Genomic DNA, 19,238 nt, shown 5'->3' on the forward strand with positions numbered 1-19,238 from the left:
ACTAACGCCTTGGATTACTGTAACCCATTCCCGATTGCCAGGCTGCACCTTTTTTGCCTTTGCCTGCCCATCTGAGCTCGTTACTACCATTGCGCTTGAGATGACGCCCATCATAAACCCAGTCTCATCAAAGTTGTAGATATCTGCATTGTTGATGCCATACTTTAGAATTGTGTTCCATACAAGCTCAAACCAGCCACGAATGACTTCTGGATCTTCGCACTTAGCCCTCTGGTAGTCATATTTTCGCTGGAAGCGTGTCCGGAGCTCTACATGGCGCTTAACAAAGTTTGAAGCCCAACGTGACCCGACGCATGTTGCAAGTAGTCGATTTGCCATATCTTCAACAATAGACAACTGAGGAGGGAACCCTTTAGCAGCTAAGTCAAGTATATACTGAACAAGAACTGATTCCTCTAGGTTACTTAATTTCCGTAAGTTGGCTTGGATATCGCGTCGTGAAGGTACACCTTGTAAACGGTGACGTAGCTTGCGGTGGTCTACAGAATAGATCCTAGCTGCAACTCGAAGGCGCAAATTTGGGTCGCTTTGCATAGCTTGGATAGCTAGCACTAATTTGCTTTCATCATTTTTATGGCGCATGTTTTGTTGTGGAGGAATTTAACATTTAGTTGGGGGGGTTGGTCACCGCATGATTTTGGCACTTTCGCTTGTTTGGCACTTTCGTTATACATGCACGTTACTTGTAGTAGAATTAATAGAAAGGTTATTAGAAATCATAAAATTAATAATCTTTCTCTTTAATTCCTTCTCTGAAAAAATACTAGAATAGCTTCGTTTTCTAGTATCTGTAGTAAATGTTCTTATAGAACTTTGCTGTGAAAATGAAGCCTGACTAGAACCTATGGTTACATTAGTTATTATTAAAATAAAGATATTTAAATAATCTTACTTTCTTCTAAGCTTTGTTCCTGTTTCTTATTTGTAGGAATATGTTTATGATGACTCCTATAATGAGTAATATAATTACTTGTAGAATGTCCAATTTTTTTATTTTTCCATATAACGTGGTTTATCAGTACGTCGGACATATCAGTACCTCGGACACTTTTCCCGAATTTCCTACCCTCTAACTTCACAACGCGTTTTTTTCACCTTTTATTATGTCAGTGATTACCCAAGAAGCAAAAATCATTCTAGCTATCGAGGCTATCCGAACATCAAAAAATCTAAGTCGTCGGAAGGCTGCTAAGCTCTATGAAGTACCTCATTCTACACTCTGCGACAGAATGAACGGCCGAACTACTGTCTACGAACGCCGGCCTGCAATGATGAAATTAACTATACTAGAAGAGGAGGTGGTTATTCAGAATATACTTGATATGGATTCAAGAGGATTTGCACCCCGGCTTGCTGGTGTAGAAGATATGGCAAATTTTATACTCGAATCACGTGGAGGGAGGCGCGTCGGGAAGCTCTGGGCCCACCGATTTGTACAACGACGTCCAGAATTAAAGACGCATTTTAATCGCGTTTACGACTTCCAAAGGGCCTTGTGCGAAGATCCTGAACTAATTGGCACGTGGTTTCGACTAGTGGAAAATATGAGGGCAAAATATGGTGTTTTGGACTGCGACTTCTATAACTTTGACGAAACTGGGTTTATGATGGGTGTGATTTGCCCTGCAATGGTTGTTACCCCTGCAGATCGACTTGGCAGAGGTAAGGCAGTTCAGCCAGGGAATCGGGAATGGGCTACAGCAATTGCTTGTATCAACAGTGACGGCTGGAGTATTCCTCCATTTTTGGTAGTTAAAGGCAAGAATCATCTTGCAAATTGGTATACAGATGGCGGCCTTCCACACAACTGGGTTGTTAAACCGACAAGCAATGGATGGACAAACAATGAGACGGGTCTAGAATGGTTGAAACACTTCGACAAACATACTGCTGTTCGTGCAAGGGGTCCATATCGAATGCTGGTGTTAGACGGGCACGAGAGTCATGAATCGGCCGAGTTCCAAGAGTACTGCAAGGCACACAACATTATAACTCTTGGACTACCTCCCCACTCGTCTCATTTAACTCAGCCACTTGATGTCGGGTGCTTTAGTGTGTTGAAGTGGGCATATGGTCAGCAGATTGAGACCTTCATTAAGGCTCATATCAACCACATTACCAAGGTCGAGTTCTTTCTCGCCTTTAGAGCAGCATATCTGGAATCCATGACAGCCCAAAACGCCCAGTCCGGGTTCCGCGGAGCTGGCTTAGTGCATTTCGACCCGCAAGCAGTGCTTTCAAAGCTTGACGTGAGGTTACGGACTCCAACTCCCTCTAGACCCTCTACTGCCAACACCAACCCTTGGGTCTCCCAGACCCCTTCCAACCCAACTGAAGCTCTTTCACAAACAACCCTCGTTCGAAATCGAATTGCCCGTCACCAAGGAAGCTCGCCAACTCCACTCTTCGGGACAGTTATTGCATTGGCAAAGGGTACAGAGCGACTAGCACATGAGAACACCCTTCTGTCTGCTGAGGTACGTACCCTTCTGTCATACTGACATTCGTTGCACTCAGTTTGCTATCAAACTCAAGAGCAAACTTGGAAATCTCCTCCTCAAACCTACAAGTCACTATACATATTTTGGCTTATCACACCAACAACAAGAGCAATACTACTCAACGATTGCTACAACCATCTATGATTCATTACACGTCATCGCTCCTTAGTTACTGGGCCAATATTACCACATAGCATATCTCTACAACCCTCTATGATTCATTACATGACATCACTCATACTACCACATGACATATCTCTACCAACTAGAGGCCTAGGAGCATGAACGATAGCTCTAAAAGCTCCTACGAACCTCTATGATTCATTACATGTCATCGCTCTTTAGTTACCCACAAGATTGGTTAAGTTATGACATAATTTGTCTATGACATAATTTGTCTATAGGGGTACTCTGACCTTGGACCTCCTTTTACTTCCTATAGGCTACAAACCTAAGAGATGGTTCTATGGGATTCTCTTACGTCGACTACAGTTACCAAGCCTGGTAAGTCATGGAAAGTCTTGGAAAATGAGAGAACTACACTCCTTTAGCATAAATAGGATTGCCCTTTCCTTAAGAAAGGGCAAGCAGACAATACAGTAAATCGACTATCACATACTTCCACGTCTTTTCCAAGCTTCCAAGCATTCATCTTGTTACTCCTTGTTTCTGAAAAGTCAGTGAGGTGTTAACCTCTGACTTACCCCTGAGTTCCCAGACTCAACATTTGTTGCAACTTGTCTGAACCACTTCACTACATCACACACCTGATTGCTGCGTTGTGGAATAGTCTAAGCTACGACCCTTTGGCTCTGTTTTCTAAGACAGTGTGTTGTCTTAGTAAATTCATCCCTTCCTTGGGTGGCTAGATTCTCACATCTGGTGCACCCACCATTACACCTTCGAGCAGCCAACGAAGCCCTTAGCAAACGCCGCAGGGCTAAAAAGGCTCGTGTCTGTGAAGGAGGTGCACTTATAGTAGAGGATGCACAGGCTATTATCGCACAGAAGGATGTGGATGAGCAGGTACGATGCGACGTACGTGCGGTTGGGGGTAGTCGCAAGGAGGGGCAACCGTCTAGGCGATGCTGTGGGATCTGTGGAAAAGCTGGTCATAATGCGCGAACTTGTCAAGAAGCTATAGATATGTCTAGTTCATCTGATTCCGCTTAGTTATAGTTAATTTAATATGTTATGGTTGATTTATTGATATTCAAAGTAGAATGCCAATGAAAAGTGTCCGAGGTACTGATATGTCCGATGTACTGATAAACCACGTTAATCATGATTATGATTACGACTACATAATCATGATTATAATTGATTTTCTAACCCTGTCAACTACTGCTGAACAGCAGATGCAACAACTGTTTGCCTTTATACAAACTATAGCAAACAAACTTGAGAATTTGGAAAACACCTTTCAAGCCAACACTTCAGCAACACAATCTTCAACTCAGACACATCATACAGAGCTTCCCACAGCTCCTCTGGCTATTTCGAGTATCCCAGGTGCACTTCCTAAAGTGCAAACTCCAGATTTATACCATGGAGACAGGAGGAAGTTGAAGGGATTTCTTCTGCAACTGGACATCTACTTCACCCTCAGGCCTCATCAGTTCACCTCAGACATTCAGAAGATCTATTTCGCTGCCAGCTACCTCCGTGGATCTGCATTCAACTTCTTTGAGCCATATCTTAGAAGACTTAGTGGCAACAACCAAAATACCACTACACCTTTGATTACCTCTTATGACCAGTTTCAAGAGGAACTTACCAGGACCTTTGGAGACATCAACGAAACTGCTACAGCAGAAAGAGAGCTACAGAAGCTATGTCAAAAGACCTCTGCTGCTCAGTATACAACAGAATTTAGGAGAATCACTTCTCACTTGACTTGGAATGAAGAAGCCTTAGTCTTCACTTACTACCAAGGGCTCAAGAGCTCTACTAAGTATGAACTCAGCAAAGAAGAATGCCCTACAACACTTCAAATGCTTATAGAGAAAGCTGTCAGACTTAAAGCTATTCTTATCAAGTAGTTATTTATAGTTTAATTTTTACCATATAAATATTTTATAATACTATTTAACACACTGCTAGGCCCATCGATTTGGGCGACTAAATAACACACGCGCCCCGTGGTTTGCAGCACGAGGTTTACCGAATCGATACCGTCAAGCTCCGGAATCCGAAAACGTCGGTTTTCGGATTCCGGAGCTTGACGGCAACCGATATGGCGGATCGATGGCCCATCGTCTGCCGTGCGTGGCTGGGGGGGACCGCCTCCACTACTACGTAACCGAGTCCCACCGGCTGGCACGGTTCTGGATTCCCGCAGTGTGCATCATTGGGAAACCTGTCCTATACAGCTGATATTTGCACATTGAGCCCCCCAGGTGCCGTTGTTCCGAGGAGGAAATTCGCAGACGACGACAGTGATGATGAAGTTAGGGGGGATCCAATGCCGGTAGGGGACGCGGCACCTACAGATCCAGATCTCATGGTACACTTTTCGGCTCTCTCAGTGGGCGGCGATACGCAATCTTCATTACATGTTAGCATCTGACACATCCTCGCGACCTTCATGGCATTTAAATCACAAACTATCACCCCCTTAATTCAATCTTCAAACTCTTCGACATCTTCATAGTTTATACTGTACATACATAGATACACCCCCCCCCCCTTTCCCTTTCCCCTCTTCCCCCTCGTCCACTTCCGCCACAGTATTAAAAAAATCAAATCAAATCAAATCCGCACAGAAATCACCAGCTCCCACCTCCCCTTTTCCAAAAAAAAGAATGCACGCAAAATCCATTTCCCTTTACCCCCCCCCAAACACAAACAAAAGCAATAGAGCAAAAATAACTGGAAAAATTACAACGAAATAGCGTACGTAGTTATTCCACAAAATAAGGTTAGAGGGGGGTTGAAGAAAGCCGTTTTCGTCGCGTTAGAATGCGTCCCTCCGCTTCCTCCTCTCTATCACACCCGAATCGGCGCGCGAGGTTCTCAAAGCTGACTCGACAACAGCGCCTCAGTAGCTATCAAAGAAATCAGCAACTGCTCAACAAGACCACACCCGGACACTCCCATAAAAAAAGGGGCACCAGAAACAAGGGAAAGGGACAAACATACCACTATTAATATACGCCCTCCTCGCCTCCAACCCAACCCCAAACCTCCTCTCCAACTCCGCCTTAACACTCTTCTTACTAACACTCATCAAATCGCTCGTAGCAAGCACATCCCTAATCTCCGCCAACAGCGCGTCATCGCTCGGCAGCCCCGCGAGGTCAGCCATCTCCACCTCCCCACCTCCTCCGTATGTGGACATTCTCCCATCTCCCCCCATGCCGGCCATACTGGCGCGGTAGGGGTTAGCGCTCCCGAATTGACCGGCTGCGGTGGCGCCGCCGGCGGCGGACATGGGACGGCTGGGTGGCATGGCGCCGAATTCCGAAGCGGGAGCACCGTAGGGGTGGAAGCTCTTCGTTGCGTAACTGTATCCCGAGACCTCCGAGCGGTCATCTCGGACGGTCTGCGCATCCCACAACTCCGCCTGATACTCCTCCCACCTCTTCTTCGGAATCGCACTCGGATCGAAAACCCCCTCATCAGTAATGACCACCTTCCTCCCCTTCTCCCCAGTAACAACACGGGTATTACCCCACGAGAAATCGTCCATGTGCCAGAAGCTGTAAAGCGGGAGCGCGAAGGAGAAGACGGGGATGGCGGCAATGTAGAGGATCATCCAGCCGATCATCTCCCATTTGCGGCGGAGGATGAAGATGATGGCTTGTAGGCCGTAGATGGCGCCGAGGAGGATGAAGGCGGTGATGGGGATGACGTCGGGGTTGGAGACGACCATGTAGATTAGGTAGGCGATGTAGGCTAGTGTGACGGGTTGGACGACGGTGGAGAGGAGGTCGATGAACACGACGAAGCGCATGCTGAAGCAGCAGAAACCGCAGAGTTCGTTCATCGGGGCGAGTTCGAGGAGGTTGTGGACGGTGGAGTTGATCCAGCGACGGCGTTGGGAGAGGAAGATCTTCCAGTCGTCCGGGGCGACGGTCCAGGCGTGAGCGTCGAAGATGTATTTTGTCTTGTACTTGGAGTGGTATTTCAGCAGGAGGGTGGTTAGGTATCTGTCTTCTCCCAGATGGAGGAGGTTCTTCATGTGCAGCGTGTCGACGCGGATATTAGCGTATGCTTCAATAACCTCGCGGGACACGAAGAGCGGCTTCCCGGAGTCGGCCGCGCGGATGCGGTACATGGTGAAGCAGCCGGGGAGACATGTGACGCTGCCGAAGAGGGACTCGAAGGCCTTGGAGAGGTTGTGGGAGATGTAGTACTCGTAGACCTGGATCATAGTGATGAATGTCGCCTTTGCGTTCGCGATGGCCGTCTCGCCGCAGACGCCGATGAGGCGCGTGTCGTCGAGGAAGGCGGAGACCATGCGGCTACCCGAGTCGGGGGCGACGACGGTATCAGCATCGATCTGGAGCATGAATTCGTAGAAAGTCGGGTTGACGCCGATGATATTGCGGATCTGGTGGTACATCTCCAGCTCGAGCGGGTTCATGGGAGCGTTATAGTGTACGCGGTTAAGGAAACGCATCATCAGCATCTGGGAATCGCGCTTTCCTCTGTTACCGGGCCGGGAGACCTCGGAGGGCTTGCCGATCTTGACGAGCACGAGGAAGGGCACGATGTGGCCTTGGACTTCGTAGAGGCCGGAGTAGCATTTTCCCATGTTGTGCTGCTTGGCGCCTTCGCCGAGGGACTCGAAGGAGAGGGGTTCGGGGTCGACGGTCTCGTCGACGCCGAGGATGTCGAGGACAATGCGGGGGGTGGGCTTGTCGTTTCCTTGGCCGATGATCATGCCGTCGCAGACGATGACGAGGAGTTTCCTCTTGTCATCATACTTCATGCGGGCTACCGAGTCGATGGCACGGCGCAGGGACTCCTCATCCTCCGTATACGCCGGGACCTGGCAAATGATGAACTTGTCCAAGTTCTCCGGGATATTCTTCGTGCCAAACTGCAGCGCAGCCAGGAACTTGAAGACGATGACACTGCACAGGATAATCGTAATAGCAAGAATCAGATACGCCGCAAACTGGCACTTGACCGAGTTCCTCGTATCCAAATCCCCCACATAAAACAAATTATTCATACACAACAGCATCCTCGCCCTCAGCTCCGCACTCAGCGCAAGCGCCTCCCACTCCTTCGACACATCCGTCCCCGAGCGGCTCTGAAACAGACTCACCACCAGTGGCTCCATGAACTTCTTCGCGGCCGCCTGGTCCGTCGGCAGGGGGTTACTCCCGATCTGCTCCAGCTTCTGGCCGCCCTGCAGGTACTTTGTGAAATCGTAGATGCGCCCGTTCAAGATGCCAATCTGCTGTTTCTGCCCCAGCGTCGCAACGTACTTGGAGGTATACCCGAGGTTCCCCTTGAGGTACCCGGATCGCAGCATACGGATCTGCTGCGCCAGCCAGTTGGGGCGCGGGTCGTCGGTGAAGAGGCGGAAATCGTGGTACTGTCTATTCGGATCAGCCGCGCCGATCTGATTTGCCGAGCCCGTGATGTTGGTAGGCGTGAAGTCTAGCTGCACCGAGCCGTCGATGGGCCCGTCTTTGCCTTCGCACAGGGCGGAGACTTGGACGGGGAAGAGAGAGGTGGCGTCGAGGCCGGCGTAGGCGAGGACGTGTTTCGAGTCCACGAGCTCGGGGATGTGGCGCGTGGCGAAGGAGTTGAGGTCGAATACCATACCCCTGATCGCAACAAGCGCGCCGGGACTGCCAGGTTTGCCATTATACGACGTCAATTCCGACGGACTAAAGACGTGTTGGCGCGGACAAATGAGCATCGGAAAAACAACGATGAAGAAGACGACAAACAGACAACTAAACCAAATCATAAAGTTAATCGCCAGCTTCTCCCTCCACGCCATCCTCACATCCTTGCGCTTCATCCGCCCAACCCAACGGATCAGGAAATCCGGAATGAACCACGTGAGGAGGTACACGAAGAAGACCCAGCGCCTGCGGCTCCCGCTCGTCTTCACCTCCTCCACCTCCACCATCGTCTTCTCGTTCCCGCGCTCCGCCATCTGCTGCAGCGTGTCCATGTCGCGGAACATATCGCCCCTGCCGAACACGCTCACCGCGGCCTCGGAGCGGGTGTCCGACGCGCCGAAGTAGCCTGCGGGCGACGCGCCGCGGCCGGAGATCAGGGGAAGGCCTTCGCGCGAATTGCTGTAGCTGCCGTGTGGGTCGCCGGGGGAGAGGCCGTCAACGCCATCATCGCTGTTGACGTAGCGCCCGCCGAGACTCTCTCTCAGATTCGCGATGGAGAGCCAACAGCGCTCGCTGAGGAAGATGCCCGTGCTACCCACCAAAGCCTCATTACTCGGCCACCTCCTCGCATCAACCACCATCTCGACCTTCTCCTTCTCGCTCCCGATGAGGATCTGCTCCGACTCCGCGAGGGCGACGAACTCGCCGAACGGGAGGAAGATGCTGAAATCCGCGTTGCGGAGGCGCTGGCTTATCTCGGCGATGCCGAAGGTCTGGAGCTGGGTGCGCACGCACTTGCTGTCGAATTGGTTGGCGATGCGGCGGTCGTTGGGCTTGAGACACATGACGAAGTAGGCGTTTGTGTTGGGGGCGGAGAGGGATTTGGTTACATTGTCGATGGAGCTTAGGAATTGCGCTGCGGCGCCCTGCTGCGCTTGGTCCTTGTCGTTGCGGCTCTTCCTTCCGCCCTTGGTGGGTTTCGCTTTCTCGGCACCGTCGCCGCCTTCGTCAGCAGCGGCGTCGTCGTCGTCCTCGGCGCCGAATTTCATGGTCAGTTTCGGGGTGCGGGCCTTGCCCATGACGCTGGGCTTGCGGAGGGGTTTGGAGGACACCTGGGCCTGCATGATGGTCGTCTTCTCCTGGGGGTGAACGACCGTCTGGAGGGCCTCCTGGCCAAAGAGCTGGCCGACGAAATCGCTCTTAGTAGAACTAATAAGGTTCATCAGATCACCCGAGATGATCTCGCCGTTCGCCTCCACGAGGCCCGCGACGGGGTACTCGACCTCGCCCGCGAAATGCTTGACTGTGAACGACGCCGCGGTGTTGAGGCTGGCGAAGTTGGATCCGGGAAGCTTGGCCGTCGCGCTACCGACCGAGATGGCGGGGTTCTTGCCCTCGAAGCGGCGGCGCAGACTCTCGAGGAGTTGGATGTCGGTGCGGTTCTTGCGGGTCTGGTCGTCGAGGATGCTGAGGAGGCCGTTGCCTGGCTTGAGGAGTCCCGTGACGGCGTCCGAGTTATCGAAGTAAGACGTCGCTGCGACGTTGACTTCTTCGTTCTCCAGGATCTCAGCCCTGCGCTCAAAGAAGTTGTGGAGGGAGAAGTTATACAGCGATTCGGCCGCGGCGTTGTTGAGGAGCTGGTCCAGATGTGAGTTCGACGAGGACTGCTGCGCGAAGCCCGGGAAATCAACGATGGAGATGGTATTCGTGACGGCCTCCTCCACCGCACACAGCCGCTGGTTGATATTCTCAATCAACAGCGCCACGAGCAGCGAATACAGCATCCTCGCCAACTCATCCGCATTCTCCCTCGCACCCTTGGGATCGAGCATGATAGTAACCCGCTCGCGGCTCAGGATCTTCGTCTTATACCCCAACGTGGTCTGCAGGTCGGCAGCGCTTACTTGCAGGAACGCAGCGATGATGGCGAGGGTATCTTTGTTCTTGACGACGGTGGAGCTGTGCCCGCCCTCGTGGGAGTAGCCACCGCTGTCGTCGGCGGTGGCGGCCGTTTCATCCGCGGTCTCGAACTCGAGCTGGCCGATGTGGAGGATAGCTGCGAGGACTTGACAGACCTCCGCGATGACGCTGCGGGGGAACTCGAGCTTGCGCAGGGCGGTCTTGAACAGCGTGAAGCCCTCCGCATCATTGATCCCCGCCTTGAGCTGTGTGGGATGTCCGAGGTATCTCCATCGCTTCTGCGCGCCCTTGTTGGCCTCGAACACGCCGCCGTGGCTCCCATCAAGACCCAGGTGTGCTTTCTCGGCGCCGCTCGTGCCAGCGAGGAGGTAGTATAGGACGTGGAAGCTGCGCTCTCCCGTCGGTACCGCAGCGACGCGAGTGCGTTCCAGGCGATGGTCGAGCAGTTTCCCACCGATCAGGCTGGGGTTCGTGGCGCCAGCGGTTTCGTACTGAAGCTCGAAGAAGAGGCCTGCTTTGGAGGCGGTGGGGGTGGTGGCTGTTTTTGTAGTGGTCAGGGTGTCGAAGACGTATGCGGCGAGTGAGAGTTTCTGAGAGAGCGGGGTGGCCGATTTCGCCAGAACGGCGGAGAGGAGATGTGAGCGTAGGGTTGTCTTTCCTGATCCCGATTCACCCCTAGATAGACAGAAGGTTAGCCAAACATCCCCATCCTCCCCCGTGCCTCCCATGCCCAACAATCCCACCCGCAGCAAACCTCCCCCCCCCCCCCCCCCAAAAAAAAAAAAAACAAAAAAAAAGAACCACCTACAAAAACACCACCGCCTGATTCTCCGACCTAGCACCCAACCTCAAATAGGCCCTCTCGGCCACATCCTCCGCGCCCGCCATCGCGCTCCCCTCCCTCCCCCCCCCGGGCCCCTTCGTGCTCCCCGCATACGTATTCAGGCTCAGCAAGGCATGGCTGCTCAGCTGCGCGGTCGGGAGCGAGACGTGGAACCTGCTGGCGAGGTGGGCGGTGAGGTGAGTGTCGGACTGGAGGTGCGCGGGGAGAGAGGGGAGGGAGGATTGCGAGTGGGCGGCGAGGCCGATGGGTTGGGCCATGGCGGTTGTGGGAGCGGTGAGCGTGGCCCAGTGGGGGAGTGGTGAGGTGGGAGGATTGTAGGGTTGTGGTTGTGGTTGTTGTTACGAGGGTTGTGGTGGGAGGTAAATTCAAATGCCCAAGCAGAAAAGCGAGTGTGTATGTCGGGAGAGAGCGAGACGAGCGAAGGCTCAAGAGGAAAAGGGTCGGGGGTGCGTCAGAAGGGAGGAGAGGGAGACATGAGGAGGCCGAGGAGGCTGTGAGGGATTGTTGAAAGGGAAGGATGAGGTTGTTGATGTTGTTGAGGTTGTTGATGGGAGGGGGGAGGGAGGTGGTGGTTGGACAGGACAGTAGTGTAGTGGTGGGTATGTATAGTATACATAGATATGTATACTATACATAGATATGTATAGTATAGTAGGTATGTATAGTACAGTATAGCATGCATATACATAGTATATACATATACATAGTATATACATATACATACTATATATATACATATACATACTATATGTATACATATCGTATATGTATACTTTCTGTAGAGGAGAGGCTGGCTGTCTCTCCCTCCTGTTACTCGTATAGGGATATCTAAAAGACAACCAGCTGCATCTGGGTTGAGCGTGCGGGTGCGTGCGGGTGCGTGCGGGTGCGTGCGGGTATGCTGGCGAGACATGTCTTACCTAAGACATGGGTAATCTTAGGGGGGAGCAAAGGCACCTACGAATGGCTATTTTTGGCACTGCCGCTACAGCGTCACCGTCCACTCCAGCGTCTACTCCAGCGTCCACCGTCCACTCCAGCGTCTACTCCAGCGTCCACCGTCCACTCCAGCGTCTACTCCAGCGCTACTCCAGCGCTACTCCAGCGCTACTCCAGCGTCCACTCTAGCAACCACCGTCCACTCCACCCTCCATACAAGTACTGTAGCATAGTGTACTTCCGCACATGTACCTTTAGTCGTCAATCCCGTACTCTCTACCTCCCTCCCTCCCCTGTACCTGATTCCACACAACTGCATCCGTAACACTATCCGTATTCTCTCTTTGATTAGTAATACCTTTTATTCCTTCTACTCCTACTCCTACTACTCCTACTACTCCTACTACTCCTACTACTCCTACTACTCCTACTACTACTCCTACTCCTACTACTCCTAACTCCTACTCCTACTACTACTCCTACTACTCCTACTACTCCTAACTCCACTCCTCCACTCCTCCACTCCTCCTCCTCTACCTCTACCTTCTCCATCTATCTGCCTTTTAATCAACCACGTTCGTTTCAGCCTCTCGTTACTCCCTCCACCACTACCACCACTACCACCACTACCACCACTACCACCACTACCCTCCCTAACCCTTCCTTCCTTTTCCTCGACAAGAAAATCTTCCACCTAAACCGACAGTTCAATCTCTCTCCATGGGCCTTCGCCAGCAATAAACCGGCTGCCAGCAAGCAAGACTCTGACCTGGCCGCGCGAGTGTCCGCACAACCACCATCACCTCACTCCCTCGCCAGACGACTACAACACTCCCTCGCCAGACGACTACAACACTCCCTCGCCAGACGACTACAACAACCACCATGACAAACAACAACCGCCACTCCATCATGTCCCTCGGCTCCATGGGCGGCGCCATACGAGGCCCCCCCCGCAACTCACCCGGCCAGCAGTCCTCCCAGGTCTCCACGACCACCCTGCTCAACGCCCTCCACAACACCTACACCTCGTCCCAGCCCTACCAGCTGGATGCCAGCACGAGCCTCGTGGTCAACACCTGGCTGACGGCTACGCAGGTCGATCATAATGGCGGGTCCGGCGGGGTTGTGGACGCCGCTCTGGCGGCGAGAGCCTGGGAGCATGCCAGGAGACGGGCGGAGGATGGGTGTATCATGCTCGGGTATGGATAGCCCTCACTACACCATCTAAGTGAGAACAAAATACTAACAAACACCCCCCCCCCCCAACAGATACCTCCACGAATCCGCCCCCTCCGTCATCGTCCCTTTCCTCTCCACCCTCCCCCTCAAGATGCCCGCATCACTCTACACGGCCCTCAACGTCCTCCGCCCCTTCACCCACGCCGTGACGCCCCAAAACGGGTCCACGCCCCTCCACTCCGCCCTCGGCGTCACCCTCACCCTGACCCTCGACGGGCACCTCACCGGCGCCGCGCTCGCCCTGTCCCGGGGCGGCATCGACACCGCGCGCGGCCTGCTCAATGTCCCCGCCGCCCCGGGCCACCGCGCCTTCGACGTCTTCTACTACCTCCTCACCTCCGCCTCCACGGCTGCCGAGCGGGAGTTCCTCGGTCTCAAGGCCCCGTCCACGTATGCCCTGCTCTCGCGCTCGGGCACGTACGATCCGCCTCCCTACGTCCCTACTGCTGATGACTCGGCGGCGGCGGAGGACTTCCGCGCGGGTCTCAAGGAGATCGGGATTAAGGGCTCCGCGCACCGGAATCTGCTCTCTATGCTTATCGGGATCTTGAAGCTGGGCGATTCGCTGAGCTTCAACCTCGATGGCGATGCGCTCGAGGAGGTCTGCGAGGATATTGGAGGCTTGCTTGGGCTTGACCCGGAACTGCTGGCTTCGAAGTGCTCGACTGCGGAGAGGGAGACGTTAGTCGGCGCACTGTACGAGGCGGTGGTGGATTGGGTGGTTTCCAGGGCGAACTCGGCCATTGCGTCTGAGATGCTGAGGATTAGGAATGTGGATGACTCGAGTGATGGCGAGAGGACGCCAGGCACAGACGAGGATAGCGGGGATACGGTGTGCATCACCGTTCTCGAGGTGCCGGGCGTGGCGCTCGGCAAGGCCGCGGCGATGAGGGGTGTGTTTGACGACACCCAAGGCATCAACGCCGAGATGAAGGAGGACGGCGTGGATATCGTCGCTGCTGGATCCTCGGTGCTCCGCGAGATGGAGAATGCCGTCTCGGAAGTCGGACCGGAGCTAGGCATCATGACCGGGCCCCCCGGCCGGGACCGCGAGCACGCCCGCGACCGCCGCGAGGCCGTCCTCGAGAAAGTCGGTCGCGAAGGCGAGGAAGACGGTTTCCTGAAGACCATCATCTTCCCCGTCGATGGCGAGGGCGTCAACCTCGGCCGCCAGGGCCGCCTCGACCTCACCACCGTCCTCGGCAGCAGCAGGGTCTGGTACCACCTCTCCCTGCACCCCGTGGACGACGCGCCCGCCTCCCTCGTCTCCCTCCCCTCCACCACCTCCGCCTGGTCCGCAGGCACCATGTCGCGCCAGCTGCGCGCGTGGCGCCTGCCCGAGTGGGCGAACCGACGCACGAAGAACCTGGATTTCACGGCCGATTTCGACCATGATGAGTTCGCGGTCCGCTACGCCTCGCTCGGATGCAAGGATGGCCGCGATGGCGTCGAGTCCTGGGTCCTGGAGCGGGGGTGGACGAACGGCGAGGTCGTCGTGGGGCGCGAGCGCGTGTGGATGCGTGAGGGCGCTTGGTGGGAGGCGGAGAGTATGTTTGATCTCACCCCTACCCAGGCGGGTGGCGAGTACGGCGTCCTTGGCGACCTGCTGGGTGCTGGGGGGTTCGAGTCGGGATACCCGGCTGGGGGGAACGATGCGAGTGGGTTCTTCAATGCCGCGCCTTCCGAGCTGCATCACCAGGATAGCAGGGAGGGGTTCCTGCAGCCGGGTGATGGCGGGGCGAGGGCCAAGAGCGTGTTTGGCGCGCAGTCGAAGGCGCCGACGCGGGCCCAGGGCGCGGGGGATTATGGGCTGGGATTCAAGGGGGATAACACGCAGGGGCATGTGGATTATGACAATGAGCTGGGCGAGTTTGTGGATAATCTCGATCCGGAGCTGGCGAATCCCCGGGCGGTCGTGACGGATAAGGTTACGTTCAGTCGCAGGCTGTGGGTGGGCATCGTGTGGGCGCTTACGTTCTGGATTCCCTCGTTCATGCTGCGCCATGTTGGGCGCATGAAGCGGCCCGATGTGCGCATGGCGTGGCGCGAGAAGGTGGTGTTGGTTTTCATCATCTTCCTCATCAACGGCATCATCGTCTTCTACATTGTGGTGTTTGGGCGGCTGCTGTGTCCGAACTTCGACAAGGTCTGGGACACGGCGAACGTCGCGACGCATCAGGGGGATAATGATTTCTGGGTCAGCATCCATGGCAAGGTGTATGATATCTCGAATTTCTGGAAGCAGGATCATGGGACGACGTCGAGGCCGGTGCGGAGCTCGGATATGGGACAGCTGAGGGGGCTGAATCTGGATGCGTATTTCATGCCGCCGTTGACGTTTTCGTGCCCGGATGTCGTTACCGATCCGTTGGTTTATGTTATGCAGAATGGTACGCAGTCAGCGTTCAGCTGGGCGCTGCATGATTCTGGACCGTTCAGGGATAGCTCTACCACGGATAAGATGCACCTTCAGGACTGGTACCAGGCGACGTTCCTGCCGCGCATGAAGGAGTACTACAAGGGCCACCTCGTCACCAAGGCGGACTTAGTCAAGTCGGATGGCTCGGATAATAGCCATTACTGGTTCATCATCGACGGCGCCATCTACGATCTCAACAACTACTTCTACACCCTCCATACGATGGGCGGCCAAGCCCTCTACGACTACCTCAACCCCGGCTTCTCGACCATGGTCAAGAACAACCCGGGCCAAGACCTAACCGGCGCGTACGCCCAGCTCCTCGCCACAGCCACCAGCGACGCCGAGAGCACCTCCATCAAGAACAGCTTCAACTGCGTCAAGAACACCTTCTACATCGGCATCCCCGATTTCCGCTGGACCCCACGCTGTCAAGCTAACAACTACATCCTCCTCGCCTTCACCATCATCCTGTGCATGGTCATTGGTGTCAAGTTCCTGGCTGCGCTGCAGTTCGGGTCGAAGCGAAGGCCGGCGGCGCAGGATAAATTCGTTGTTTGCCAGGTTCCCGCGTATACGGAAGGCGAGGAGTCGCTGCGCAAGGCGCTTGATTCGTTGACGGCGCTGCAGTATGATAATAAGCGCAAGCTCCTCTGTGTTATCTGCGACGGCATGATTGTCGGTGGTGGCAACGACCGCCCCACCCCGAAGATCGTCCTAGACATCCTAGGCGTGGACCCGAAGATCGACCCCCCCGCCCTCCCCTTCCACTCCGTCGGCCAAAGCGGCGAGCAGCTCAACTACGGCAAAGTGTACTCCGGCCTGTACGAGTTCGAGGGCAACGTCGTCCCCTACCTCGTCATCGTCAAAGTCGGCAAGGAATCCGAGCAATCCAAATCCAAGCCCGGCAACCGCGGCAAGCGCGACTCCCAAATCCTGCTCATGAGCTTCCTCAACCGCGTGCACCACCGCTCCCCCATGAACCCGCTCGAGCTCGAGATGTTCCACCAGATCAACAACATCATCGGCGTCGACCCGGAGCTGTACGAGTACCTGTTCATGGTTGATGCGGATACGAGCGTGAGGGAGGATTCGCTGAATCGCCTCGTCGCGGCGTGCGCGAATGATGCGAGGATTGCGGGGGTGTGTGGGGAGACGAGTTTGGAGAATGAGGAGAAGAGCTGGTGGACGATGATTCAGGTCTATGAGTACTTTATTTCGCATCATTTGGCGAAGGCGTTTGAGTCGCTGTTTGGGAGTGTTACTTGTTTGCCTGGATGGTGAGTTTTCTCGATTCTGCTCTGGTTATACGATGATTGGAGACGACGGCATGCTAACTCGGATAGTTTCACCATGTACCGCCTCCGCACCGCTGACAAAGGTAAGCCCCTCCTCATCTCCGACGCCATCGTCAGCGAATACGCCGACTGCGACGTCGACACGCTCCACAAGAAGAACCTCCTCTCCCTCGGCGAGGACCGCTTCCTCACCACCCTAATGACCAAGCACTTCCCCTACATGTCGTACAAATTCATCCCCGACGCCTACGCCAGCACCGCCGCACCCGACACCTGGTCCGTGCTCCTGTCCCAGCGTCGTCGCTGGATCAACTCTACGATCCATAATCTGGCCGAGCTGGTGCGTCTCAGGGAGATGTGCGGATTCTGCTGCTTCAGTATGCGTTTCGTCGTCTTTATCGATCTTTTCGGAACCATTATCTTGCCCGCCACGTGCGTGTACCTGGTCTATCTCATCACGACCGTCGCGCTCGGGAAATCCCAATTCCCGCTCATCTCCATCATCATGATCGCCTGCGTCTACGGTTTACAAGCCATTATCTTCATCCTCAAGCGGCAGTGGCAGCACATCGGCTGGATGATCATCTACATCCTCGCCTTCCCCATCTACTCCTTCGTGCTCCCCGTCTACTCCTTCTGGAACCAGGACAACTTCACCTGGGGCTCCACGCGCATCGTCATCGGCGAGTCCGGGGATAAACGCCTCGTCGCCATCGATGATGATGGCTTCGACCCGCGCTCTATCCCGCTGCAGCGCTGGGACGATTACGCAGCTGCCAACGCCCTACCGGGGCGCCGCGCGGCGGGGTTGGAGAAGTTGGAGAATCCGTATGATGATGCTTATGAGATGGATGATTTCCGCTCTGTGTACTCGTCTGTCAAACCCGCTTCGACCATGGGCTTTGGAGGCGGTGGGGGGGTGCCGGGGCGGCGTTTCATCCCGCCGCCCCTCCCGTCGCCGTATGGAGCGGGGCAGCAGGGGCAGGTTAGTAGACAATCTGTCTTCTCGACATCGCCGTATGCGGATCAGCCACAGCAGGTGACGAGGCGGCCTAGTATGCTTTCCCTCGGCTCGCCGATGGAGAATCCCTATGCGGCCGGGGGGGCGCGACCGAACACGATTCACGTCTCCACCCTTCCTTCATCCGAAAACCTACTCGGGGGGATGGGTTCCCCATCTCCCGGTCCTGGTGCTAGGGGGAACAGAAACACGATAGGTTACCCGATGGGTGGTGCAGGCCCCGCACCGGGTGGACCGAGCGATGAAGCGGTTGTTGAGGCGATAAGGGCGTGTTTGGCGGATGTGGATCTGGATACTGTGACGAAGAAGCAGGTTAGGGCGCTGGTGGAGCAGAGACTCGGGGGGGGCGTTGGGGGGGTGGATAGGAGGGCGTTTGTGGATCGGGCTATTGATGGGGAGTTGGCTAATATGTAGTCTGTCTCACTATTGTGAGGGGGGAAGGGGCGGGGTGATGTAGGGGGAAGAGGGAGTGAGAAAGAAGGAGAGGGGGGTGGGGGATGCTTGCATTTTGGCACGGAGCATTTTGATTTTCCGCTTTTTTTTTTATTTGGGGGGGTTTTTATTTGTCGCTGTTTGTTTGGTGGGTGTTTTGCTGCGGTCTGTTTTGCTTGGAATCGTGTGTGGAAAATTGGCGGCTGGGTGCTATCTGCGCGTTTTTGATTTTTTTTGGGGGGGGGAGGGGAGGGGGGGAAAAGTTAAATGTGTGTGTGTGTGATTATAGTAGCTGTAATAGAAGGATGGGGGAGGGAAATGAAAATATATCTTGGCTCTACTCTGCGTTGCTCTTTTGGTGTGGTGTGGTTTGTTTGTTGTGATATAACGTATTTTAATGTAAATTTATTTATTTATAACGTCAGGGTTCGAAACTCGAGTATACTAGACAGTTTTAGCAGCTTGACCAACGATGTAATTGACCATTACCTAATGTAGTAATTGCCAAGCTGCCAAGTGATGCTAATATTCGCCGTAGCTTATAGTAGTAGTAGTCCCTTACCACCCCTGTAGTAACGCCCAATGTAGTAATATCATATTCAAACACTGCCTCCTGAAGTAGCGTTTGAAGCTGTAGATAGCTATATAGTAATAAAATGGTAACTCATAAGCAGCGGGTTATAATAGCTGCTGCAGCTGTTGCAATAGTATTCTACTATCGCTCACGCCAGCAGCACCGTCGTCGCTACCGCCGCCAGCAGTTAGCTAGGATCGTTCGACGGCCACCATAT

At 54.3% G+C, this 19,238-nt stretch overlaps 2 protein-coding genes across 2 annotated transcripts; one reads left to right on the top strand and one right to left on the bottom strand.

Moving 5' to 3' along the window:
* Positions 1 to 5,167: 5,167 nt before the first annotated feature.
* Positions 5,168 to 11,643, bottom strand: VC83_06640 (uncharacterized protein). Its single transcript, XM_024470234.1, has 3 exons — positions 11,061 to 11,643; positions 5,664 to 10,927; positions 5,168 to 5,569 (listed from the first exon to the last, which is right to left on the bottom strand). Exons 1-3 carry the CDS (start codon positions 11,351 to 11,353, stop codon positions 5,538 to 5,540), a joined length of 5,589 nt encoding a protein of 1,862 aa, XP_024321761.1. The 5' UTR covers positions 11,354 to 11,643; the 3' UTR covers positions 5,168 to 5,537.
* A 994-nt stretch (positions 11,644 to 12,637) lies between these two features.
* On the top strand, positions 12,638 to 18,429 carry VC83_06641 (uncharacterized protein; the record flags this gene model as incomplete). The annotated part of the gene is made up of 3 exons (XM_024470235.1): positions 12,638 to 13,237; positions 13,308 to 16,976; positions 17,043 to 18,429. The coding sequence occupies exons 1-3, from the start codon at positions 12,921 to 12,923 to the stop codon at positions 18,427 to 18,429; spliced, it is 5,373 nt and encodes a 1,790-aa protein (XP_024321760.1). The 5' UTR covers positions 12,638 to 12,920.
* Positions 18,430 to 19,238: the final 809 nt, after the last annotated feature.

Source organism: Pseudogymnoascus destructans, assembly GCF_001641265.1.
Source record: "Pseudogymnoascus destructans isolate 20631-21 unplaced genomic scaffold scaffold_19, whole genome shotgun sequence".
Classification (NCBI taxonomy): Eukaryota; Fungi; Ascomycota; class Leotiomycetes; order Thelebolales; family Thelebolaceae; genus Pseudogymnoascus; species Pseudogymnoascus destructans.